We start from the raw sequence: 27,452 nt of genomic DNA, 5'->3' as shown, positions 1-27,452 counted from the left end.
ACAATGTGCGGGAGTGCCAAGATGGAGGCACGGTGGCTTCTAAACAAGGCCGATGTCAGTCATCGAGTGTATATATAAATCATTGACTGGAACCCAGTATCTCTACACTGGTCATTCCCACTCTATACACACTGGCTAAATCATGTCTTGCTGCTCTTTTGATTGTCTACCTACTCTTTAAGGAATGGTAAACGTTCAATGTGACATACATTACATAGGCAGTAACAGCTATACTGTCATGTTTTTTAAAATTCTGTAATGCTCTAATGTTTTTACAAGTAGACGTAATATGAATCTCAATCACCAACTTGGCTAATTGTCCTCCTGGACTGCAAGGTATAGTTTTCTTTAACATTGTCTATCTGGATCACTATCCCAGTCTAAAAATGTTTCCTTTTCATTAGCAAAACATATCTCCTGCTGACAGACTGTCTGTACAGTAGATATACTGATTGGCTACTTCTGGATCGGCTGGCTGGTCTTTTTCTGCATTGCACAGGCCCTTGATAGTGCCGGGCAGCATTTCTTTATATTGTCCATGTTCTATTTCTTTAGTCACCTCAGACAAACATTTACCTTTAAACAACAACAAATCTCATTGAAATGACTTGAATTGACCAGACAATAAAACGGACATAACGATCATAAGAATTACATAACCGAGTTATGAATGTTTGTAACCTCCAATCATAAACATTTATAGATGTAACATTGTTAAAGGCATGAAATCGAGAGCTTGGGACTATAAGGTTCTATCTGCAAAAAGATGATTCTTAGATAATGTAATGTCTGCATCCAACTCACGCTCTCAAACACATAGATCCCCTGAACGAAGCTCACTCTCCAGATCCCAATGACCTGAATTCTGATCACCTGATCACACAGTTCAGTTCTTTGCACCCCATCATTGTGAGGTATTGTTTGTTTTGTGACACACTTCTATTGGGAGCGCTGTTTTCCCATAATGTAATCCTCCCATATATGATAGTTTTGGCCTGCCTCACTAACGATGCCTTTTGCCTATTCCCTGCCTGTACTTTAGCCTATCGGATTTCCTGTTATCAACCTTTTGCCTGATCTCCCAGACGACGTTACTAGCCTTTTCCCTGCCTGTACTGTTGCCTTGTTGGACCCGCTGTGTATAACCTTCTGCCTGTCCCTGGACCCAGCTACCTGCCTCCTACTGTGGTCCTTTGCAATAAACACCTGCTGCCCCCTGCACTTGAAACCAGCTCTCTGTCGTGTTCATTACAGATAATTGGCTTGAAAGTTCCGAACCCTCATTGGTTTGAATGGTGTCCGCTATTTTTATCTTGCATTCTTTTGAACTTAACAACTTGAATTGGGGTATATAGGTAGAGAGCATTGAACAGAACAAGGCTATGTCACTAACTTCATTTTGAAAGAAATGCAGATAGAACCGTATAGTCCCAAGCTCTCAAAATGCAGATAGAATCGTATAGTCCCAAGCTCTCAAAATGCAGATAGAACCGTATAGTCCCAAGCTCTCAAAATGCAGATAGAACCGTATAGTCCCAAGCTCTCAAAATGGAACAGTAAACACGTGAGCAACGCTTCGTCATTATTTCTTCTTTCATGCATCTTAAGACTTTTACATCAACCAGCGAAAGTGTTATGTCGTTCTTCAAAACATGATTGTATCTTTCAGCCTCTGTGTTAAAGACAGTTATACAAACACATAATAAAAAAATAAAATTATATTATGCATTGAAAGGACACTACTTTCAGTGCATTCAGAAGAGATACTGTACAACCTAAGACATACAGTCTCATTCCTGGTTAAGTCCCCTTTTTACAGTGACATGTTTCTTTTACACTGTAATGGCTGGCTCATGAGGAGTTGTAATAAGAACCAGTTAGGCATGATGATCCAGGAAGCCAGTTAAATCTTGTCTGATCGCACATAACAGGCTTCTCCAGAATGAAGAAGCTCAGATTGATGAGGTGGAAATGGTTCACACTTACACACAATTGCACTCCAAATAAATATATCTATAATTTATATGCATATTACATTTACAAATAGATCTGCCAATTTGATTTGCTACATCTCTATATTTTTTATTTTATTTGTACAATAAAATCATCTTTTGAACAAATTTTATCTTTAGAATTAATGATTTGAATTTGTGCAAACATACAACAATGGATTGTTATCTTTTTTGTTTGGTTTTTGACTCGTTTCGTCTAAACTGGTAAACAATACAAAATAAGTCTACCGTTTGATGGTCAGTGAGTCTCCTGTCTCTAGGAGTAGTCCTGGTCGTGCCTGTAGCCATACGGCCCTCCCTCTGCCTCTTCCTGGACAAACTCCTCCTTCTTATCCCAGCTGTCAGCCCAGCCCCCGTTCTGCGTAGTGGCACCGTACGTTTTGGCCGGACCGCCGCCCAGGGCACCGTAACTCTGGGTGATGTCGCCCGTCTCCTCTGCCAGCTCATCCTCATCGATGAAGCCACACTTCTCATCACTGGTCAGCTCTGGGTCGGCCCACGGCTGCTTCTCTCCAGAGGCAAAGATGCCATAGAAGATGACTCCCCCGTAGTGAACCAGAGCAGCGATGAGGAACACCCACTGCCACTCTTCTCGAGTCTTCATGTGGACACATGGAATATAAAAGGTTTTATACAAAGTCACAGAGAATTGTAGATCTATCCGATAATGAATCTACGTTTAACCATTATGTTTTATGGGCTTTCCAAGGGTAACAGAATGTCTTACCTTGTTTTTTGTCATGGCACCTACGATCAATGGGCATACCATGCCAGACAGGGTGCCCACACCATTGGATATGCCCATAAGGATACTGGCATAGCGTGGAGCAATGTCTAAGTGATTGACGTTGAATCCTGATGGAAAGAACGTTCAGAATGAAATACAAGGTTTTCAGTGTGAAGTTACTCTCTATAAGACAGATCTCTAAGACAACAATTGATTAGCACTTGATTAAATAAAAACAAGTGGTTATAGTTCTTGTGGTTTAACTGATTTCACTATAACTTAGACCCCGTTTCAATCAGATCGTACCAGACCGCGTTGGCCGACATCCGCATAGCGACTGTTGTTGGATGTGTAACTGCGGTATGAACTGACAAATAGGTGAGTGGCTGCTCTTGTGTCACAAACCACTCCCTACCTTAGTATCCCCACTGCGTTAGAAGTTCAAAACGCCAATAGAACGTGTAGGCTAATGCATGTTTTAATGTTAATTTGGATGGGGGGATTCATAGCCTATCAGACAATAAAACATCACGCATTCGAGCGTTTTAACTTGTAACACGGCTGCATGAACTTCTAATTATAAAGTTGGATTATGAAGTCGGTTGGTTTCGTATTTTGCATCTAATGGCAGTGTCCGCGATAAGCTGACGCAAGGAGCCACTTATGGATTTGACAGCTCTAACGCAGTTCCACCTCAGACACCGTCCAAACAACCGCTATGTGGGCGTTGGCTAGCGCAGATCTGATAGGATCTAGCCCTTACGGTCTCTAGAGCTTTTGCTCATTCTTGGTAGGTAATAAAAACCACCATTAGTAATTACCTTTTTTTCTTTAATGAAGACCACAAAACTACTGAAATACTACTGAAATATCAAAACTACTGAAATACCCCAAACATAATATAAATGTAATGGAAATGAAATTGCGATGAAAACAAAGCCCCATGCAGCCATCTTGTTGCAAAGGGAGTAGCTAGCCAGTGAATCTCCTCCCCCACACTGAGCGTCCTCTGTAGCTGCACACAGCCAGCCTGTATGGCAGCTCCTCTGGGACTTGTGCTGAATTATTAAATACTTCAGGAGAAAGCCCAAGAAAAATGAGTAGTAGTAAAACCAAGGTCTGCCTTGCGGCCACAAGCTTCAGCTGGAATAGATGTTTGAGAAATGTGAGAAATTGACCCTGTCCCCTTTGTAGCTGGATATTGCTGATTGCAAATCCTTTTTAGACCACATCGGTGGCTGTTGAACGATAAATAGGCAAGTTGGAGTTTTCATCATGAATCTTGTTCTGGAGGTAGCTGGTGGTCACTAGCTGGCAAGGCCACAAAGTCAAAAAATTTGATTTAAAATCTAATCCTAACCACACTGCTAACCCTAATGTCTAACCTTAAATTAAGACCAAAAAGCTATGTTGTGTTTTCTTGAATTTTTACAATATAGCCAATTTCGATTTTTCATGTGCCCATCTAGAGGAAATCACTCAGTTCTGCCTCCATGGCAAGATTCATGCAATAAATACTGGCCATTCTAGACAGAATCTACGGTGTAGTTGTTTGATTTGTTCTCTGTCTATGTAACAGTATTGCTTCCGTCCCTCTCCTCGCCCCAACCTGGGCTCAACCACAGTCACTCACGAAGCATCGTTACCCATCGTGCCACAAAAGCCACGGCACGTGCAGAGCAAGGGGAACCACTGCTTCAAGGTCTCAGCGCGAGTGACGTCACCGATCGAAACGCTATTAATGCGCTCCACCGCTATCTAGCTAGCCATTTCACATCGGTCACATCTACAAAGAGTAAGGGAGGAGTATCCTACAGGCAGCTGTGATCTATACTGGCAGACTCTCTGATGCCATGTGTTTAACAGGTACTACTGACCTGATATGGCAAATCCACTGAAGCCCACAGCAAGGACCAGGAAGGAAATAGCCACCCCTTTGGTGTGGGAAAATCCCACTACCAGCAGCAGCGTAGCCTCCATGCCAAACCCTGCAGAGACAGACAGTCACACACATGCTACAGTAACCCGGGGGCTATGGGCCATCACAGTTGCAATTTAATTACAGTCCCAAAAAGTCATTGTACCACGATCATACAGATAGTGTAAAAGCATTACTATTCTATCAAACTCATTTGATATAATTGTACATATTGTGCTGAAGGGGCTCTCTCACCTCCACAGTTCATGATCTTCCTGACTGTAGTGGTAGATAGGATGTTCCTGCTGCGTAGGTAGTCAGCCAACTGCCCTCCAATGGGCACAATGATTGTCATCACCAAGTGGGGCAGGGCAGACACCATGCCAACCTGAGGACAAGAACAGTTGCAATCAACATCCACATAGAGGTATTAAAAGGTATTAAAGTCAGTTAGAGCCAAGCACAACATTTTCACACATCCCTCACCTAGGCCTCGAGTACCATACCCCAGCAACACTGTTTGGCTAGGCTGGTGCCCTATCCTGGCAATGCTCCACTGGTCTCACCTTGCTTATCTCAAACCCAAACACCTCCTCAAAGTAGGCCGGCTGACTGATAAGCAGTAGGTAGAAGGTCCAGCTTCTGCAGAAGTTGGCCACGATGATTGCATAGACAGGCATGGAGGTGAAGAACTTTTTCCAGGGGGTCTTAAATTTCTACGATGGAGCAAAAGGGAGGAAAATACGTGAGTTACCGGTGAAAGGCTAGCAGCGGTGCGAAAGAGAGAAACACATACATGCAGCCTATAGAGAGTGCGTGTCCGCACATTCTGATAGATTTATTGTATATTTGAAACCATTTAAAAGTAGGCTAAATGCTACAGCCATCACACTTCTATGCAAAATACGAATTGTTCTTCAATATTTAGTTTATCATTATATCATTGGGTTTCTATGTCCTGCCTTCCTATAGGCTGTTAGTTGAAATAGGCTATGATGTTAAACTCCTATCACACAGCAATACTGTAGCTACCCATACTGTCAAATATTTTACATAAGCTACCAGTCAATTTACTGTGTTGGCAGAATCTTTTCATCTTTAGCAGTAATTTATGCTGTAGCTGACAAAAGAACTGTCCGTTTCTGAAAGAGAAAACAATGGAAATGTTGTTGACCTGTCAGCAGAACGTTTGAATTCAACAATGTTTTGCATCGACTTTTCATTGCAGTACATCAACCTGGCCTTAGAGCCATATGGAATATACTTTACGTATTTCTGAGCACCTCCAAGACGTACTGTATCATACCTTCTAATGGTCTAGTTACTTTGGACATAGGGAGGTTGGTCGGGGAGGATTGGTGGGCCAAAACAGTTCGGAACAGTTTGTGCATATATTTTGATGACATTTTGTGACTTTTTTCTTCATTGTGGACTGGCAAGGGTTTTCTCGGCTGTTCAGGCACACAAAACATTTTCTCCAGGCAAGCTAAAGTTGGAAGCCGAAGTGCCTGTTGTCATTCATCGAGAGACAACTCGTTCTCATGCAAAAAAATACTGCACCAAATATCCTAGTCAGATGCAAAACTGCACGACTATGAAAATAAATCTTCGATTAGATCTTAGATTAACTCTGACTATTTTGAGGAAGCGTATACTGGCTATGGCATCTCCAAATGGACAAACAGTACGACTGATGCTTTTTCTCGTTTTTCAAACAAGGGACTTTTAAAGTAGTATGTGAGCACACGCGTTCAGTTCACTTGGCCAAGCTTGCCTAGGCACCAGCCAAATTGAAGCATGCTGACGTCTTAATCCACGACAGACTAGCTATCCAAAAATTGCATGTTCAAGTCGCATCAGAGACAACTCTTGTATTTTAGCTAACCCTTCTCTTAACCCTTATTCTAAACGTAACCAAATTCATCTAACCAGCTACATAAATTCACGTAAACTTTGTCGTTTTAGTTCTCCTAACATTTTGTTGTTAGTTACCCTAACCGCCAACATAAATTCTCTCCATAATTCTCCTTTGTTATTATGGTGCAACAAGCAACCTGATCTCAGATCAAGACGTACAATACTATACCTAATTCAAGATATATGATAAATTAAGTCCAATTCGTATGCTATTGTATGACTGGGTAAGATGTATGAAACTATACATCCTCTAATTCATAGAATATTGTACGAGCGCTATTCCATTCATAATGTACCTAACCCCCTGAGACCCAGCAATTAATCAGTTCTTGGTCCGTATCTCTAAGGCCATACAAGCCACTGTATTAAGACCTGTTGTCCCTTTGAGAGGACATTATGGGCTTTTCAATGATATCACATGTGGGGGTGTGACCTTGACAACTTTATCTTCCTGGTTCTTTAAAAAAATGGATGCCGTTCAAAATGTACACACTTTATGGTAATTTGAAAAGAAGTGTGAGTAATTATAAATGATAATTTTTGTGAGTTTGATATTCAAATTGTTTCTAGTAAGTGGATTTCTCAGGAAAAGTTAAGTGAGTTGTCAGGACTTGTAATATTTTGTTCACATTAAATAAGATCTAAACAAGAGCTTATAAAAAAAATGTGCTCTATAGTGGACACCCACATGCTGCAACTATGTTTTTCATCTACTTTACCCATTGACTGTAATGTCAATTTTGTAATATTTACATCCTAATGACCGGTACAGAGGACAATTTTGCACATACAATAAAATATAAATAACCATATTTTTAGACCCCAAACAAATTTTTCCGGGTCACTTGTCCAAGATGGCGTAGCAGTAGGACGTATTGTCGTGTCGTGTCCCTTGTATATATCGTTTGTTTTCGTTTTTTTTCTTCACATATCTTTAAAACTTATTGCTGAACCTCAACTTCTTCTAAATACTCTCCTGCAACCCGCCTCACCCAACGTAGCTATTTTTCCTAAAGTATTTATATTTACTTCGGACCTGGAACCCCTCAACTGAAGCTAGCCAACTAACTACCAGCTTCAGCAAAACATTGCTAGCGGTCTTCAGCTAACCGGTCATCAGCTAACCTTTAGCTCGGAAAGCTCTCGCCAGTTCGAACAACGCGACTCTAACCAGAGCATAACGGACCTATTTATTATTTTATTTTATTTTTCATCCCCGGATTCCCATCGCAAACGGAACATTTTGAGCTCCTGGGCTACAATATCCAGACCCACGACCGGTCCATCGATGTCACTGCGTGAAGAGGAATAAACAGATACCCCCATCGCGACGTCCCCAAAGGCTAACTCTCTAGCCCTTGCTATCTCCTTGCTTGCAAATTCGGCCTGCTAACTGCTAGCTTGTTTAGCCCGGTCCGCTAACTGCTACCGTGTTTAGCACCGTCTACTAACTGTTAGCTTGTTAGCACAGGCCTGCTAACCGTCTGAATCGCCGCGTCCCAAACACTCACTGAACCCATATTTACTTTCTATCCCTTTTCGATTTTTAATTTGTTTATACCTTCCGGTAACCTGCCTCACCCAATGTGATACGGAACCGCTATTATCTTTACATTTTTAGAACACACTCAAGAACCTCCAGAAGCTAACCAGCTAACTGGCTACAAGCTATTTGGTCATTGTTAGTTTTCTAACCTGGATAACACTCGCCAGTCCAGCTTCCCTGCCCCATCCACCGCTGCCCCTTGGACACTGATCACTTGGCTACATAGCTGATGCATGCTGGACTGTCCATTAATCACGGTAATCCATTCTGCTTGTTTATGTTTTATCTGTCGGCCCCAGCCGCACTTAGGCTCTGTGTGTAGTTAATCCGACCCTCTCTGCCTAATCAATCGCCATTCTACCTGCTGTTGTTGTGCTAGCTGATTAGCTGTTGTCTCACCTACTGTTTTAGCTAGCTCTCCCAATTCAACACCTGTGATTACTGTATGCCTCGCTGTATGTCTCTCTCAAATGTCAATATGCCTTGTATACTGTTGTGCAGGTTAGTTATCATTGTTTTAGTTTACAATGGAGCCCCTAGTTCCACTCTTTATACCCCTGTTACCTCCTTTGTCCCACCCCCCACACATGCGGTGACCTCACCCATTACAACCAGCATGTCCAGAGATACAACCTCCCTCATCATCACCCAGTGCCTGGGCTTACCTCCGCTGTACCCGCACCCCACCATACCCCTGTTTGCGCATTATGCCCTGAATATATTCTACCATGCCCAGAAACCTGCTCCTCTTATTCTCTGTCCCCAACGCCCTAGGCGACCAGTTTTGATAGCCTTCAGCCGCACCCTCATACTACTCCTTCTCTGTTCCGCGGGTGATGTGGAGGTAAACCCAGGCCCTGCATGTCCCCAGGCACCCTCATTTGTTGACTTCTGTGATCGAAAAAGCCTGGGTTTCATGCATGTCAACATCAGAAGCCTCCTCCCTAAGTTTGTCTTACTCACTGCTCTAGCACACTCTGCTAACCCTGATGTCCTTGCCGTGTCTGAATCCTGGCTCAGGAAGGCCACCAAAAATTCTGAGATTTCCATACCCAACTATAACATCTTCCGTCAAGATAGAACTGCCAAAGGAGGAGGAGTTGCAGTCTACTGCAGAGATAGCCTGCAAAGTAATGTCATACTTTCCAGGTCCATACCCAAACAGTTCGAACTACTAATTTTGAAAATTACTCTCTCCAGAAATAAGTCTCTCACTGTTGCCGCCTGCTACCGACCCCCCTCAGCTCCCAGCTGTGCCCTGGACACCATTTGTGAATTGATCGCCCCCCATCTAGCTTCAGAGTTTGTTCTGTTAGGTGACCTAAACTGGGATATGCTTAACACCCCGGCAGTCCTACAATCTAAGCTAGATGCCCTCAATCTCACTCAAATCATCAAGGAACCCACCAGGTACAACCCTAACTCTGTAAACAAGGGCACCCTCATTGACGTCATCCTGACCAACTGGCCCTCCAAATACACCTCCGCTGTCTTCAACCAGGATCTCAGCGATCACTGCCTCATTGCCTGTATCCGCTACGGAGCCGCAGTCAAACGACCACCCCTCATCACTGTCAAACGCTCCCTAAAACACTTCTGTGAGCAGGCCTTTCTAATCGACCTGGCCCGGGTATCCTGGAAGGACATTGACCTCATCCCGTCAGTTGAGGATGCCTGGTCTTTCTTTAAAAGTAACTTCCTCACCATTTTAGATAAGCATGCTCCGTTCAAAAAATGCAGAACTAAGAACAGATATAGCCCCTGGTTCACTCCAGACCTGACTGCCCTCGACCAGCACAAAAACATCCTGTGGCGGACTGCACTAACATCGAACAGTCCCCGCGATATGCAACTGTTCAGGGAAGTCAGGAACCAATACACACAGTCAGTCAGGAAAGCTAAAGCCAACTTCTTCAGGCAAAAGTTTGCATCCTGTAGCTCCAACTCCAAAAAGTTCTGGGACACTGTGAAGTCCATGGAGAACAAGAGCACCTCCTCCCAGCTGCCCACTGCACTGAGGCTAGGTAACACGGTCACCACCGATAAATCCATGATTATCGAAAACTTCAACAAGCATTTCTCAACGGCTGGCCATGCCTTCCGCCTGGCTACTCCAACCTCGTCCAACAGCCCCCCCCCGCAGCTACTCGCCCAAGCCTCTCCAGGTTCTCCTTTACCCAAATCCAGATAGCAGATGTTCTGAAAGAGCTGCAAAACCTGGACCCGTACAAATCAGCTGGGCTTGACAATCTGGACCCTCTATTCCTGAAACTATCCGCCGCCATTGTCGCAACCCCTATTACCAGCCTGTTCAACCTCTCTTTCATATCGTCTGAGATCCCCAAGGATTGGAAAGCTGCCGCAGTCATCCCCCTCTTCAAAGGGGGCGACACCCTGGACCCAAACTGTTACAGACCAATATCCATCCTGCCCTGCCTATCTAAGGTCTTCGAAAGCCAAGTCAACAAACAGATCACTGACCATCTTGAATCCCACCGTACCTTCTCCGCTGTGCAATCTGGTTTCCGAGCCGGTCACGGGTGTACCTCAGCCACGCTCAAGGTACTAAACGATATCATAACCGCCATCGATAAAAGACAGTACTGTGCAGCCGTCTTCATAGACCTTGCCAAGGCTTTCGACTCTGTCAATCACCGTATTCTTATTGGCAGACTCAGTAGCCTCGGTTTTTCGGATGACTGCCTTGCCTGGTTCACCAATTACTTTGCAGACAGAGTTCAGTGTGTCAAATCGGAGGGCATGCTGTCCGGTCCTCTGGCAGTCTCTATGGGGGTGCCACAGGGTTCAATTCTCGGGCCGACTCTTTTCTCTGTATATATCAATGATGTTTCTCATGCTGCGGGCGATTCCCTGATCCACCTCTACGCAGACGACACCATTCTATATACTTCCGGCCCGTCCTTGGACACTGTGCTATCTAACCTCCAAACGAGCTTCAATGCCATACAGCACTCCTTCCGTGGCCTCCAACTGCTCTTAAACGCTAGTAAAACCAAATGCATGCTTTTCAACCGTTCGCTGCCTGCACCCGCACGCCTGACCAGCATCACCACCCTGGATGGTTCCGACCTTGAATATGTGGACATCTATAAGTACCTAGGTGTCTGGCTAGACTCTAAACTCTCCTTCCAGACCCATATCAAACATCTCCAATCGAAAATCAAATCAAGAGTCGGCTTTCTATTCCGCAACAAAGCCTCCTTCACTCACGCCGCCAAACTTACCCTAGTAAAACTGACTATCCTACCGATCCTCGACTTCGGCGATGTCATCTACAAAATTGCTTCCAACACTCTACTCAGCAAACTGGATGCAGTTTATCACAGTGCCATCCGTTTTGTCACTAAAGCACCTTATACCACCCACCACTGCGACTTGTATGCTCTAGTCGGCTGGCCCTCGCTACATATTCGTCGCCAGACCCACTGGCTCCAGGTCATCTACAAGTCCATGCTAGGTAAAGCTCCGCCTTATCTCAGTTCACTGGTTACGATGGCAACACCCATCCGTAGCACGCGCTCCAGCAGGTGTATCTCACTGATCATCCCTAAAGCCAACACCTCATTTGGCCGCCTTTCGTTCCAGTTCTCTGCTGCCTGTGATTGGAACGAATTGCAAAAATCGCTGAAGTTGGAGACTTTTATCTCCCTCACCAACTTCAAACATCTGCTATCTGAGCAGCTAACCGATCGCTGCAGCTGTACATAGTCTACTGGTAAATAGCCCACCCATTTTCACCTACCTCATCCCCATACTGTTTTTATTTATTTATTTTTCTGCTCTTTTGCACACCAATATCTCTACCTTTACATAACCATCTGATCATTTATCACTCCAGTGTTAATCTGCATAATTGTAATTATTTGCCTACCTTCTCATGCCTTTTGCACACAATGTATATATAGACTCCCCTTTTTTCTACTGTGTTATTGACTTGTTAATTGTTTACTCCATGTGTAACTCTGTGTTGTCTGTTCACACTGCTATGCCTTATCTTGGCCAGGTCGCAGTTGCAAATGAGAACTTGTTCTCAACTAGCCTACCTGGTTAAATAAAGGTGAAATAAAAAAAATAAAAAAACAGGAGGCTAACGTAACATACCATACTAAATAAGAGTGTCAGCGTGTCAGAGATTGCCCTGAGACTATGTTGTGTATTACAGTCGCCAACATAGCCCTACTTCAATGTAAAAGATCAACTGTTTACCTGTTAAATTCTACTATATACTATAAACCGTGCTGCTTATCGGATTGCATAACTTGAAATATACAGTTGAAGTCGGATGTTGACATACACTTAGGTTAGAGTCATTAAAACTTGTTTTTCAACCACTCCACAAATTTCTTGTTAACAAACTATAGTTTTGGCAAGTCGGTTAGGACAACTACTTTGTGCATGACACAAATCATTTTCCAACAATTGTTTACAGACAGATTATTTCACTTATAATTCACTGTATCACAATTCCAGTGGGTCAGAAGTTTACATACACTAAGTTGACTGTGCCTTTAAACAGCTTGGAAAATTCCAGAAAATTATGTCATGGCTTTAGATGCTTCTGATAGGCTAATTGACATAATTTGAGTCAATTGGAGGTGTACCTGTGTATGTATTTCAAAGCCTACCTTCAAACTCAGTGCCTCTTTGCTTGACATCATGGGAAAATCATAAGAAATCAGCCAAGACTACAGAATCAAAATTGTAGATCTCCACAAGCCTGGTTCATCAATTTCCAAATGCCTGAAGGTACCGCGTTCATCTGTACAAACAATAGTACGCAGGTATATACACCATGGGACCACGCAGCCGTCATACCGCTCAGGGAGGAGACGCGCTCTGTCTCCTAGAGATTAATGTACTTTGGTGCGAAAAGTGCAAATCAATCCCAGAACCACAGCAAAGGACCTTGTGAAGATGCTGGAGGAAACAGCTACAAAAGTATCTATATTCACAGTAAAACGAGTCCTATATCAGCATAACCTGAAAGGCCGCTCAGAAAGGAAGAAGCCACTGCTCCAAAACCGCCATAAAAAGCCAGACTACGGTTTGCAACTACACATGGGGACAAAGATCGTACTTTTTGGAGAAATGTCCTCTGGCCTGATGAAACAAAAATAGAACTGTTTGGCCATTGTTATATTTGGAGGAAAAAGGAGGATGCTTGCAAGGCAAAGAACACCATCCCAACCGTGAAGCACGGGGGTGGCAGCATCATGTTGTGGGGGTGCTTTGCTGCAGGAGGGACTGGTGCCCTTCACAAAATAGATGGCATCATTACGAAGGTAAATTATGTGGATATATTGAAGCAATAGCTCAAGACATCAGTCAGGAAGTTAAAAGCTTGGATGCAAATGGGTCTTCCAAATGGACAATGACCGCAAGCATACTTCCAAAGTTGTGGCAAGATGGCTTAAGGACAACAAAGTCAAGGTGTTGGAGTGGCCATCACAAAGCCCTGACCTCATTCCCATAGAAAATTTGTGGGCAGAACTGAAAAAAAGTGTGTGCGAGCAAGGAAGCCTACAAACCGGACTCAGTTACACCAGCTCTGTCAGGAGGGATGGGCCAAAATTCACCCAACTTATTGTGGGAAGCTTGTGGAATGCTACTTGAAATGTTGGACCCAATTTAAAGGCAATGCTACCAAATACTAATTTTGTGAATGTAAATGTATTTGGCTAAGGTGTATGTAAACTTCCGACTTCAACTGTATATAGCCTATCTATTTACTAGGCTACAAGGTCCACTTAAATGAGAGCTGTGCATTGTAATTTGTTGTATGGCTACTTCAAGAATATGAACCTGTCATGGAAAGAAAAGGTGAGGAATTTATTCTGCAATGGTTATGAAAATAAAATAAATAGGAAAAGATTCCTATGTCTATATGTTAGAATAAAATTAAACACATAGATTTTCAGAGATGTGAGATGTGCATCCGCATGGTCTAAAGTTTCCGGATAGGTTAGCACATTGTCTCAAGTTATATTTGTATAAATGTCAACTTTTTTGGCGCATGCACAATTTGTGGTATATTCTGGACATACTCACAGTTTATGCATGCGGCCTCAGGGGAGCAGAGATCAAAACAAGCCTGAGTAGGAAGTGGGGCATAGCATCATCTCCCAATTTAATATCATAGGAATTGATTTGAGGAGAAGTGGACTTTGAAGACGTTGAGAACTCTGGCCTAATATCACTAAGAAAACGTAATGGCCTACTAAAAAACTTTGTCAAGCTTTCACACAGATTTGGATTATTTCACTGAAACAGAGAAGCAGGGCATGAGGTTAGTTGAGTGAAAGTTGTTTGAAACCCTTCAAACAACTTTTATTCAACCAACCTCAAGCCCTGTCCCTCACCTCAGCAGGGCCCATGAGCTTGGCACTCTCCCCGATGCTCTCCTCTATGTAGACTCGTTCCTCCTGGGTGATGGTAGGGTGCACAGCAGGACTTTCATACGACACAAGGATCCAGAACATATACCAGAAGATCCCAAAGCACCCTGCACAATGATATTGGGATTATTACACAGGATAAATAAAATATGGGTGGTGGATTATGTATATCTTCTAGTCATTATGGAACCATGCAGCAAAGCTACAGAAACCCTATTGTAAATGTGTTTTAATTGTGTCATTGTTGTATGTGAACATGTGAAAAGCTTAGATCGGCCTGTACAATAACATTACATTCTTAAAAGGCAGCCGGATCTTTTAGAAATCCCCCATAGACTAAACCCTCAGACAGAAAGGCCAAATTCATCTAGTCCAGGGAGAGATGGAAAATTATTAGAGAACAGACACACCAAAACATTGGGAAGAAATCAATGGTCTGGAGGTCTGAAAGCATCAGCAACCAGCTTTAAAATGTCCTGAAGAGGATGTACTATACTCAACATATTTTCAATATTTTCAAATAGGTTGTTGGTTAGAATGTGATGATGATTAAAAAAAATGCAAAAAAAACTAATTTGGAAGCTATATAAAAAGATAGAAAGAAAGTGGAAAACTCTATATATGCTCCCAACAATTGAGTGGGTAAACCTAACCAACATTTCGGCACGCAGTGACTTTTCAGGGTGGGTGTGCATCAGATCATGCTTTTTACATTTGGAAGCTATAACATTGCCATGGAACTCCATCTTACCATAGAGATAGAACACAGAGGACCAGCCTGAGTACTGCACCAGGATCCCTGCTAGAGGCATGGCAATGACAGCACCAGCATAGGAACCTGTTATAGGAAATGGTAGAGAGGGGGAAGAGAAGAAAAAGGAAATCTAAATAGACAAAGGAAGTACAACTACTGTACCTCTTGCTTCACTACCATAGTGTGACAGATAAGATACTATTGAAAATAGTATTTACCACAGAAGGAGGTGGTGGCCAGGCGACTCCTCTCCAGAGGGGGAGCCCACTTACTCCAGATCCCATGGCAGGCTGGGTAGGTCACTCCCTGGGTAGGTCACACACACCACAGAACCATGAGCAACTAAGAGTAGGTAACTGGTTTAAAGTAAATCATACTGCTGCTATTATTCTTAAGTTATAATGAATAAGACGGCCAGAAAATTCTGATCATCCTGCTCCTTATGGAAATAGCAATGGATTCTAACATTTAGTATTTAGCATTTTATTAGGATCCCCATTAGCTACTGCTAAAGCGGCAGCTACTCTTCCTGGAGTCCACACAAAACATAAAACATGACTTAATACATGTACACAAGTACATCACAAGACAGAACTACATACATTGTAAATAAGTCTACACGCTTTCATACATTTATACCTTCATAATCATGTGATTCATAGACTACTGAATGCAGGTGAAACACACAACAATGGAAATACAATAACAAGGAGGTGCGTTGCAAATAGGCTGACACTTTTCACTAAGTTCCCATGATGTGAATATAGCAACCTTGGTCCTCTAAATTCCCCTGACGTGAATAAAGCTACCTTGTTTCTATAGTTACCACCCTTAATAATTGATAACCTGGGGTAAAGCTAAGTATAGACTTTTTATAGTTACCACACACAATGGGTTAAAAAATCTAATACATTGTTTTAAATATACAGTACCAGTCAAAAGTTTGTACACACCTACTCATTCAAAGGTTTTTCTTTATTTTTCCTATTTTCTACATTGTAGAATAGTAGTGAAGACATCAAAACTATGTAATAACACATATGCGATCATGTAGTAACAAAAAAGTGTTAAACAAATCAAAATATATTTTATATTTGAGATTCTTCAATGTAGCCACCCTTTGCTTTGATGACAGCTTGGCACATTCTTGGCATTCTCTCAACCAGTTCCCACATATGCTGAGCACTTTTTGGCTGCTTTTCCTTCACTCTGTGGTAGCCATGCTGGTGAAGTGTGCCTTGAATTCTAAATAAATCACAGTGTCACCAGCAAAGCACCCCCACAACATCACACCTCCTCCTCAATGCTTCATGGTGGGAACTAAACATGCAGAGATCATCCGTTCACCTACTCTGCGTCTCACAAAGCACAGAAGTTGGAACCAAAAATCATACATTTGGACTCATCAGACCAAAGAACAGATTTCCACCGGTCTAATGTCCATTGCTCGTGTTTCTTGGCCCAAGCAAGTCTGTTACTTGAACTCTGTGAAGCATTTATTTGGGCTGCAATTTCTGAGGCTGGTAATGAACGTATCATCTGCAGCAAAGGTAACTCTGAGTCTTCCTTAGTGATGATAGACTGTCGTTTCTCTTTGCTTATTTGAGCTGTTCTTGCCATAATATGGACTTGGTATTTTGCCAAATAGGGCTATCTTCTGTATAACACCCCTACCTTGTCACAACCCAACTGATTGGCTTAAACACATTAAGAAGGAAATAAATTCCACAAATTCACTTTTAACAAGGCACACCTGTTAATTGAAATGCATTCCAGATGACTACCTCATGAAGCTGGTTGAGAGAATGCCAAGAGGGTGCAAAGCTCTCATCAAGGAAAAGGGTGGCTACTTTGAAGAATCTAAAATCTAAAATATATTTTGATTTGTTGAACACTTTTTTGGTTACTACATGATTCCATGTGTTATTTCATAGTTTTGATGTTTTCACTATTGTTCTATAATGTAGAAAATTGTACAAATAAAGAAATACCCTTGAATGAGAAGGTGTGTCTTTTGACTGGTACTGTATGGTTTATTTGTCACATATACCTGATAGTTACAGTTTTACAGGGTCATCCAGTAGTACGACACCCTTGGAGCAAATTAGGGTTAAGTGCCTGACTCAAAGGCACATTGACACCTTGTCGGCTCGGGTAATTTGAACCAGCGACCAATCGGTTACTGGCCCAACGCTCTAACCGATAGGCTACCTTTCCTGGGGTAACATGTAATATCTTATACTTCTAAGCCTTTTGTTAGTTACCACCAGCTATGGGTTTCATTAGGTAAAATTAAACATTTATGAACATGAAATAACCACCCACTGGGCACAGACGTCAATTCAACGTTGATTCAACCAATGTGTGCCCAGTGGGCAGGCCTTGAATCTTGAGCCTTGTTACAGTCTATCGCCCTTAACGGGTTAGCTGAGATATAGTGTAACGTGTTACAGTACCACCTGTTATTGGATTCATTAGGTAAAATACAACGTTCATTTGTTATCTTAACTTGTCTTCTAATCTTTCTTCACATGTCCTTTAAATACATCCCCCATTTTGGCCAAACGGATTAATACATATAAATAAAAAATAAATAAAAACACAAAGTTGCACACAAACATTTTAAAGACTAAATGTAGGGAACTGTGTTATTCAAATAGATGGTTTCAAACAGATTGTCACAGAATAATGGGAGAAATTGTAAACATAAGACATACTGATAATAGATTTGCCTGCACTGAGCTGACAATCACAAGAGATGATACTACCAGATATGAGCTGCCATGGTTGTAAATCAAATATGATCACAAACCAAAACCAACATACTCTCTTCATTGCCTTTTTGATTAACATTAATAAGAGACGCAGTGCTCTGAGCTAACTGATGAGCCTCTCATTACACTGACAATGCTGCTGCCATTAAATGTTCATTAGCTGCTAATTGGAACAGAGTGTGCTATTTGAAAATGCAATCTGCATGGACATGCTAGGAGGAGATTTATCCTAGCTATCCACTGGACTGATCTGAGATCACTATATATGAATCACTTTTAGGTCCTCCTGTAAGCTCATGGAATGTGTACCACTCACAACTAAATTAATATTGCTCTATTTACTGAATATACCCCAAACACAGAAGCCTTTCCTTACAGAGACAAAAACAAGACATAACCAGATTAGCCTTTGTCATCTGATGGCTCATTCAAATCAAGGACCCACTGGGCACAGACGTCAATTCAACGTCTATTCCACATTGGTTCAATGTCATTTCATTGAAATGACGTGGAAACAACATTGATTCAACCAGTGTGTGGCCAGATGGGAGCTACTGGCCCAGTCTCACCTCAGCCATCAATGCCAAACACGTAAATGTGCTGTTGTTATTGAATTACACCATTCATTATCACAAGACATTCATTTGAACCCTATTTCTATCACTTACAGCCAACACAGCCTATAGACAATTATTTTAAGATAATTATTGCATTGAAAGTAGTTAGTAATGAGTCAGGCTTGTGAGAATAAATACATATTTCCATTCTCTGCAAGATAATGGACAATAAAGTATTATTCTAAAATTCCATCTATGGTGTTCAAAATTATTCTCAATGGTTGGCTCTGGTGCCAGGATGGTGTATCGGTGTAAAGTACTTAAGTAAACATACGTTAAAGTACTACATAAGTCTTTTTGGGGGGAATATTACTTCACTATTTATATTTTTGACAACTTTTACTTTTAATTCCCTACATTCATAAAGAAAATTATGTACTTATTACTCCAAACATTTTGCCTGACACCCAAAAGTACTAGTTGCAGTTCGAATGCTTAGCAGTAGAGGAAAAAGGTCAAATTCACACGCTTATCAAGAGAACGTCCCTGGTCATCCCTTCTGTCTCACATCTGGTGGACTCACTAAACAGACTTTTACTCAAGTAGCATTTTACTGGGTGACATTCACTTTTACTTGAGTCGTTTAATAGGTATCTTTACTTTTACTCAAGAATGACATTTGAGTACTTTTTCCACATCTGATTCGTTTAGCTGGATGTGTTTTATTATGACACTGTGAATGTAGCCTGCCCTTCAGTATCAACATGGCATCATGTTTTACTGTACAAGGCAGCCGCTGCCAACATCTCATGTTTCAATATGCCTACTGGACAGTGGATTCATGAGCTGATGATATATCAGCACATTGTCTTTGGGAATATGATTCTGGCTAGACTAGCATTTTCCTAACTGTGGTGTTACTACCAGAGAGCAGAGCAGATATGTTTCAGCAGGTTTATTGGTTCATTCGGATCCCTATTAGCTTTTGCCAAAGCAGCAGCTATTCTTCCTGGGGCCCACATAAAAACATAAAACATGCCAAGTAACAACCCACTGGGCACACACTGGTTGAATCAACTTTGTTTCCACTTAATTTCAATGAAATTACATTGAACCAACAAGGAATCATTGTTAAATTGCCATCTGTGCCCAGTGGGAAAACACACTGATAGAAAAGAACAGTCACACAAATGTAAAATAAAAACATATATAAACAATACAACTAAAGAATAATGTGTGTGTAGATTGTGTGTGTTAAGAGTGTGATAGTGTGTGTGTGTGTGTGTGTGTGTGTGTGTGTGTGTGTGTGTGTGTGTGTGTGTGTGTGTGTGTGTGTGTGTGTGTGTGTGTGTGTGTGTGTGTGTGTGTCATTTCACCATCCCTATTGTGCCATGAGAAGTTGTTTTATATTTTTTTAAAGGTAATTTTGCTGTTTGCTTGAGTAATTGGAGATGGAAGGGAGTTCCATACGATCACGGCTCTGTATAATACTGTGCTTTGCCGTCAATTCGTTTGGACTTGGGGACTGTGAAGAGACCCCTGGTGGCATGTCCTGTGGGGGATGTATGGGTTTCTGAGCTGTATGATATTTGATTATGCAGACAATCTGGAATTTTCATCTGTTGATCATCAGTTAATCTCTGATCAACCGTCAACCAGGAAAGACGGACACGTGCAGTTAAGGGCAAGGTGTGCTGCTCTGTTTTGAGCCAGCTGCAGCTTTAATAGGTTTTTCTTTGCTGCACTTGACCATATTACCGGACAGTAATCAAGATGGGACAAGACCAGAGCCTGTACAACTACAGTTAATTTTTGTGTGAAAAACGCAGAACATATTTTTTAGAACAGACAGGGGAGAGGACTCTCCCACAACAAATACCCAGCTACAGATCAATACAACAGTCTCACATTTCCCCAGGGTGCATTCTGGCTGTTGTACTGCCTCTATTCCATTGCCTCTGACATACTGTAGCCTAAGCATAATCGAACTGCCACAAAGGAAAACTGGCTATTTTCGAAAACTGTGCTATTGACAGGATAGGCGTACTCAATCTGAATTACAATTTGCAAATAAGAAAAAAGCTCTCCAGAAATGTGACTTTTGAATTAAAGAACTCCATACCTCCACCAGCCCTTGCAATATCCTCACAAAGATGACCAGTCCATAATGCGTCCGTGCCGCCGAGGGGATAAACATATTAAGCGTCGAGGTAAGGAAAATGGCAAGACCGAAAACCCTAAAAGAAACAGAAATATACACATTTGCATATATCGTATGTCGTAGGGTTTATACATCATTTTGATAAGCAATGTGTCCAGTAGGCCTAGTGATTTATTTAAGCTGTATTTATGTCTTGGCCAATTTATTCTTCAAAGCAGGAAACAGTTAGTTTAGTTTAGGCCTAGGCCTCTCATTTACTTCATGTTTAATTAATTTAATAATCTCAGATTTTTTTTTTGAAGCCATCCGGACTAAATTTAGCAGGGACCCATCGAACAAATCACATTCCACACTCATTTACTGGCTTACTATCGAAATGGAGTTAGTCCGATTCAATGTAATTTCTCTATCCTATTTTCTAATGGTTATAAGGCCTATATTGCTGTTCTTCTTCTAATCAAATGGCCAATCTTACGTCCAAATATATATATATATATATATATATATATATATATATATATATATATATATATATATATATATAATTTTCTTGCATCATTAAAATATTTAAGACTTTGATTTTTTTCATGTCAAGCATTGGCTAGTGCACCGTTAAATTCTTGATTTACGTTAGATAGCAATAATTAATTTGGAGAAATAAATGAAAGCGTGATGAACGGGAGTGCCGACAGCAGAGGGCATTGGTTTGAGCGCAGCTGAGCCAGTGGAGGCAATCCCAAATGAATAACCGGAACCATGGTATTTTTTACAATTTTTGTCACGTCTTGTAAACACCCGGAGACCACGCCCCTCCCACCCGCACGCGGGAGGCAACTCTAATCGGATTGAGGCAACTCTCTGGCATCGATTACATCTAAATGTCAACCAAGAAAACATATAGACAATAAACATGTTATACATTAAACTACATTATACAAATGTAATACATCGTATATATTTAACAAATAACAAATAATATTGTATTTACTCAACAAAACATATTATGATGCCAAATTGATTGTCTTTCTTCATATATATTCAGGGTATAAATTGCGATCACCAATTATGGACACTACTATTATGAACAGTGGACCAAAGACCCACTAAAATATATAGTAATTTCCTATTATAATATGCTATATTTAAATGCTGCTCATGCCTCATGTAAGCTAGGCCTAAACCTTATTTATAAGCCATGTTTAGTGTGCACAGTGCATATGAGCGTGAGTAAGCCTTCGGCGACGAGGACCGGGCTGGTCGCCATGCCCCCAGAATGCAGCAAGTTAGACACGGCTCCCCCCGGGGACCTCATTAACAGGTGGCAGAAAGCCCTGTGGACCGGAGCGACACCGTCAAATCTCAATAGCCCTGCCAGCGTCAGCGGCTGAATCGCTCCCTCCCAAATTAATTATCCATTAATGGCCTCCATTGCAGTCACAATGGTTACTATGCCTACTGTCTGTTAAACCTTGGGTCGCAATACTGGCCTGCAAATCCTCCCTCTCATTTACAATAAAGGTCTAATTGTCATAAAGATTTGAAACGTCCAATTAAACCCTTGTGGGATGCCTTTGTGTCTGCAACATTTCCAGACCATTAAAATGTTGATTTTGTTTAAAAATTCGTTCCTCGCATAATTTATTCTGACGGGAAAAGGTGTGATAATGACAAGTTGAAAACCGATAATATATCCAGGCTTCAGTAATCTACATCCACGTCATCATCCCAGTTGCTCGGATCTCACATATTGGGTACATCTCTTGATGACTAAAATAAATCGGACCTATTTTCATATTTTTTCTTGAGGGTCGTTCATTTCATAGTGATACATTTTAGTAACCAATTGAATCATTACGAATAGATCGCATTTGAGACTGTGAGAAGGAATACGAACTTATGTAAAAAAATATATAAATATAATAATAATAATGAATGTAGGCCTGCCTACCTGTTAGCTGCCAGTCTCGAGCATATATACCCTCCCGGGATCTGCGTCACTATATAGCCCCAGAAAAACGAACCATGGATCATACCGACTGTCTCTGGGTCCCAGTTGAACTTTGCTTTCTTTCCAGTGAAATAAAAACAAAGACAATCAAATAAACAATACACAATCGATGGAACATCGTAATAAATCCGCTTCACATATATAATTCCATTGTAATTCAATACAATAATTCACAAAACGTATAAGACGTATAATAACCTTAATAACCAAAGCCTAAGGTCACATATCATAACAGGAAATAGGGATATAGTGAGAAGCAGAAATGTGAGCTATAATCATTACCATCATATACGGTACACGGTGTGTAGGATACACATGCTAAATGCTGTGTTATTGTGGAATACAATAGTTTATGGTTGTGGCATACCTATAATGTCTGCACTGAAAAAGCATGGAGCAAAATGTATCTAGCTATGAAGGGAAATGTTCTGTATCTGCCTTTGCTTATTTTTTATTTTCAATATTAGGTCAGGTCAAGTGTGAGAAGATTAGGAGACCTCCAACATCTGGACTATTTTTAGGGACGACAAATTAGGGAGCAGGAGGGCGGTGACACGATGTTGACGTCAGTAAAGTGTGCACCACACACACCTCTGTGATGATGATCTTCCCATCTTTGTGAATCGTGCTGTTGTTGACCATTCCCACGATGGCCACGCCCAGATTGCATCGGATGCCGAAGGAGATACAGAAGCCTAGACCGCTCATGATGGCGATGATGTATCGGCGGGGCAGCCCAAAACACGTGCAGTCGCACAGGGGTGCTTTCTTCTCCTGGGCCTCAGAGGGCCTGCCGTCCTCTGTTAGTTCGATAACTTCACCAGTTCCCTGTCGCTTCTCCATCACCCTTCAAACAGCCAGATAAAAAAAGTCATCCAATTTCGTCGGAAAATCATACTCAAATTAATGGATTAATCTATGTTCGATATTTGAATGTTATGAATAATAAATGCATTTTAGTGTAGCAAAAATTCCGGCCTGTAATTAAGTTAAATGATAGACCTATACAGTTCTATATGTTGTAGTCTGCAGCCTTCAAATATAGCCTGCATCAAGTCCAATAAAAATCTTTAAAATGTAAACGTTTTTGAAAATAAGGAAGGAGACTAATTTATATTTTAAACCCATATTCTTCGGATAGCGTACTGAAACACCATTTTAGGTTATCTAGGGCTACATTAAATATCTATGCCTATTCAATCCGCTATTTTATGAGGATAGTGTATTCGCCCCAACGACTGGGGGCGCTATTTGATGAATGATAACCAACATGATTCAGAACATGATAACTAACATGATCCAGAAAATGTTTTTGTTTTTTTCATTAAACGAAAAGTCTACTTTAGCAAGGTCATTTAGCAACTATTACTAGACAATAGCGTTGTATGTTAGCGGCACCAGGTTCAATTTCATCGAATGCCAAAAAAAAGCATCGTACATTGGAGCAAGAAGCGAATGAAGATGCGCCCACCGCATTGCAGCAACCGCTCACCTTCACCCTCATTTGCATTCACGGATTTGGCTGTTGCTAATCTCTCCAGGCAAACATTCACCCTGCGGTTTCAAATGCATTATTGACCATTTTCACAATTAATTCGTTTGCCAAAATAAGCCCAAATAAAGCTTAGGCTAAAGTTACAGTATTAGGTCTATACCTCAAAAAAATATGTAAAATCGCCATAAGGAAAAAATTACAAGAACTCTTATCTTATCTTAGCTAATTATGCACTCCTGTTTAGAATATACATTTGGAATATCAAAACTATTGCACATGAACTAGATGAATGTGATCATTTCGTTATGCCCAACGAAAAATACATATTTTTAACGCAACAACATGCAGCTGTTATTTCATACAAGCTAAGTTTAAAATGGGACTTGGAATCCAAATAGGCCTATCGAAGGAAGCAACAATACATCGAAAAAAATCCAGACCAAAACTAAATAGATTTATTTAGAGGCTTCAACAATACATTGATTGACATTAGGCTGCAACTACAAACATCAGAATAGATGTCAAATGTTATTTGTCACATACACATGGTTAGCAGATGTTAATACGAGTGTAGCGAAATGCTTGTGCTTCTAGTTCCGACAATGCAGTAATATCTAACAAGTAATCTAACAATTACCCAACAACTACATAATTCACACAAATCTAAAGGGGTTAATGAGAATATGTTCATGTAAGTATATGGATGAGCGATGGCTGAGCGGCATAGGCAAGGTGCAATAGACGGTTTAAAATACATTATATACATGTGATATTAGTATTGTAAGAAATATAAACATTATTAAAGTGTCATTGTTTAAAGTGACATTGTTTAAAGTGACTAGTGATCCATTTATTAAAGTGTCTCAATGTAGGCAGCAGCCTCTCTGAGTTAGTGATTGCTGTTGAGCAGTCTGATGGCCTTGAGATAGAAGCTGTTTTTCAGTCTCTCGGTCCCAGCTTTGATGCATGAAGCCCTTGCCACTTAGCAAGACAAATCAGTTCGACGTTTAGGCTACTAGCAATAAATCGATACCCATCCCGTAAATAATGAAAGAGATAACCTCCTGTAGTTGTTGGTTTCAGTAAAATATTTTAAATATTACAGGGACCCGGTCACAAGCCAATTGCAAACGAAGATAACACTCGGTGGATCTGTATTTAATCGCATACATCGTAGTCTAGTTCACGGCAAATGCTTTTCGCAGCTATCTGTTTATTGCATTAATGTATTGTTGACTTTTTCCACATGCATCAAGGTCCTTCCTGAGCTTTCACGAGGTTATGCATAATTTTCCCACTACGTCTATTAGAGGCGTGACCATGACTGCAAGCTGTTTGAGATAAAAGTAACACACTTCTCGGCATAGGATAGGAACGTACAGTAGTCTACTACCATTACACCACCATATTACACCACCATATTGTAGGCCTATCACTTGAAAATACAGAAATCATAACCAGCCCTATGTTTAAACATGGGCTAGCCTGCATATTAAATATAATTTCAACACCTACTTGTACATCTGTCCCAGGGTCTTCGCCCCAAATTCCTTTATCCCCTCTTTGGCTCTCATCTTGACGGACTCCATATCCAAATTTGATTTTTTTCAAAAAAATGTCTACTGTTTAAGCTTCATGTTACGGTGCAATGTGACCGAACAAACCGGTGGAGCAAGCGATGTATCTGATTATTTGACAAGAAAAGCAGACAAGATCTGTAGCCTATCACGCGTCGTTCGCTGTAAAAACGCCTACATGTGAGAGAAATCAGATGAGCTCTGATTCCCCATTCCCCATATAAACTAATCGTTCACCTCACGTACAAGTGCCATCGCAATGAAAATCAACAGATAATTCCTAAAGCGAACGAAAGAGAAAAACGTTAGAAGCGTCTACGGTGAAAACCATATAATCTAAAACAAGAAACAACCAGTAAAAGTGGGAACTAGCGGTGTGTGGAGTTGCTTCTATAAACCACAGAGCTGTGCTTGCGCGTCTCAGTGAAGAGCGCCAGCTTTTCTGACGTCGCGAGAACCTCTGGCTGTTCAGCACCAAGGTCAGCGACAGCCTCGTGCACACTATCTGCGCTTGGTGCACGCCGCATCCACATAACTGATCAACAGAGTAATACTCAATATAGCCTACTGTCCAGAAAGCTATTGTTGTTACACTGTAATCGACTGTTTTAGGGAGTGGTTCAGGCTGGAATAAGAAAGGATGGTTAGATGGTTTGTTTGCATTTGGAAATCATAACCGTACAAAGTGTGAGGGCTATGCGTGGTGACATACAAACGCAAGTTATTTTCAGTTTTACAACCTTTCCCAATATTTGTTTTTATATTAGGCATGAAGTCTACATGGAGCCTACATAAAATACTGTCTTATCTTCCGGAGGGCGGTGCTATGGAAACCAGATGAGGGCTGGATTCCCCTCCTATGAGCTCTCGTGAAAACAGGAATCCATCAATAATTTAGGCATCCCCCCAACACATACACTTTTACCCACTTCTCTCTCTTGCTTGCTCCACACACACACACACACACACACACACACACACACACACACACACACACACACACACACACACACACACACACACACACACTACTGTAACTATAGCATCAAAGGGTAGCTCAAAGTTATTTTGCGGTTCCACCACAGTTCATTCTGAAGTTGGGTCATTGTGAAATATTAAAATGTAAGAGCCGAACACCTTTGAGAGACACATGGAAATTCTTAAAGAAACTGGCAGCTACCTAATGCTAATAGAGTATAAATGGATTGGGGAACTGACGCCATCTGGCGGGCACTTAGTATAATTCCTGTCAGGTTTTTGCATTAGGCCAGTGAGACATCCTCGAAGTACACTACATTTTACATGCATTACTGGATGGGATGAAAACGTGATAATATATATATTTTTTTAAACCATGATATTTGATTTGAAGTATTTCTGATATGAATAGGCTGCTATTGTCATGCCTGTATCCTCCAAGATACCCTAGACCCACTTAAATTTGCATACCACCCCAACAGATTCACAGATGATGCAATCTCCACATTGCCCTTCCCACTTGGACAAAAGGAACACCTATGTGAGAATGCTGTTCATTGACTACAGCTCAGCATTCAACACCATAGTGCCCACAAAGCTCATCACAAAGCT

At 41.3% G+C, this 27,452-nt stretch overlaps 1 protein-coding gene across 1 annotated transcript; it reads right to left on the bottom strand.

Annotated features, from left to right (window-relative positions):
* Nucleotides 1-894: 894 nt before the first annotated feature.
* LOC139384900 (vesicular glutamate transporter 2.1) lies at nucleotides 895-26,233 on the bottom strand. Its single transcript, XM_071129801.1, has 12 exons — nucleotides 25,801-26,233; nucleotides 23,382-23,637; nucleotides 22,731-22,849; nucleotides 20,744-20,858; nucleotides 15,509-15,596; nucleotides 15,288-15,374; nucleotides 14,501-14,643; nucleotides 5,224-5,373; nucleotides 4,913-5,045; nucleotides 4,617-4,727; nucleotides 2,740-2,867; nucleotides 895-2,610 (listed from the first exon to the last, which is right to left on the bottom strand). Exons 1-12 carry the CDS (start codon nucleotides 25,872-25,874, stop codon nucleotides 2,269-2,271), a joined length of 1,746 nt encoding a protein of 581 aa, XP_070985902.1. The 5' UTR covers nucleotides 25,875-26,233; the 3' UTR covers nucleotides 895-2,268.
* Nucleotides 26,234-27,452: the final 1,219 nt, after the last annotated feature.

This window comes from Oncorhynchus clarkii, chromosome 26, assembly GCF_045791955.1.
Source record: "Oncorhynchus clarkii lewisi isolate Uvic-CL-2024 chromosome 26, UVic_Ocla_1.0, whole genome shotgun sequence".
In the NCBI taxonomy this organism is placed as follows: domain Eukaryota; kingdom Metazoa; phylum Chordata; class Actinopteri; order Salmoniformes; family Salmonidae; genus Oncorhynchus; species Oncorhynchus clarkii.
The sequence above is the reverse complement of the archived record's forward strand: the minus strand, read 5'-3'. Positions and strand labels throughout refer to the sequence as shown.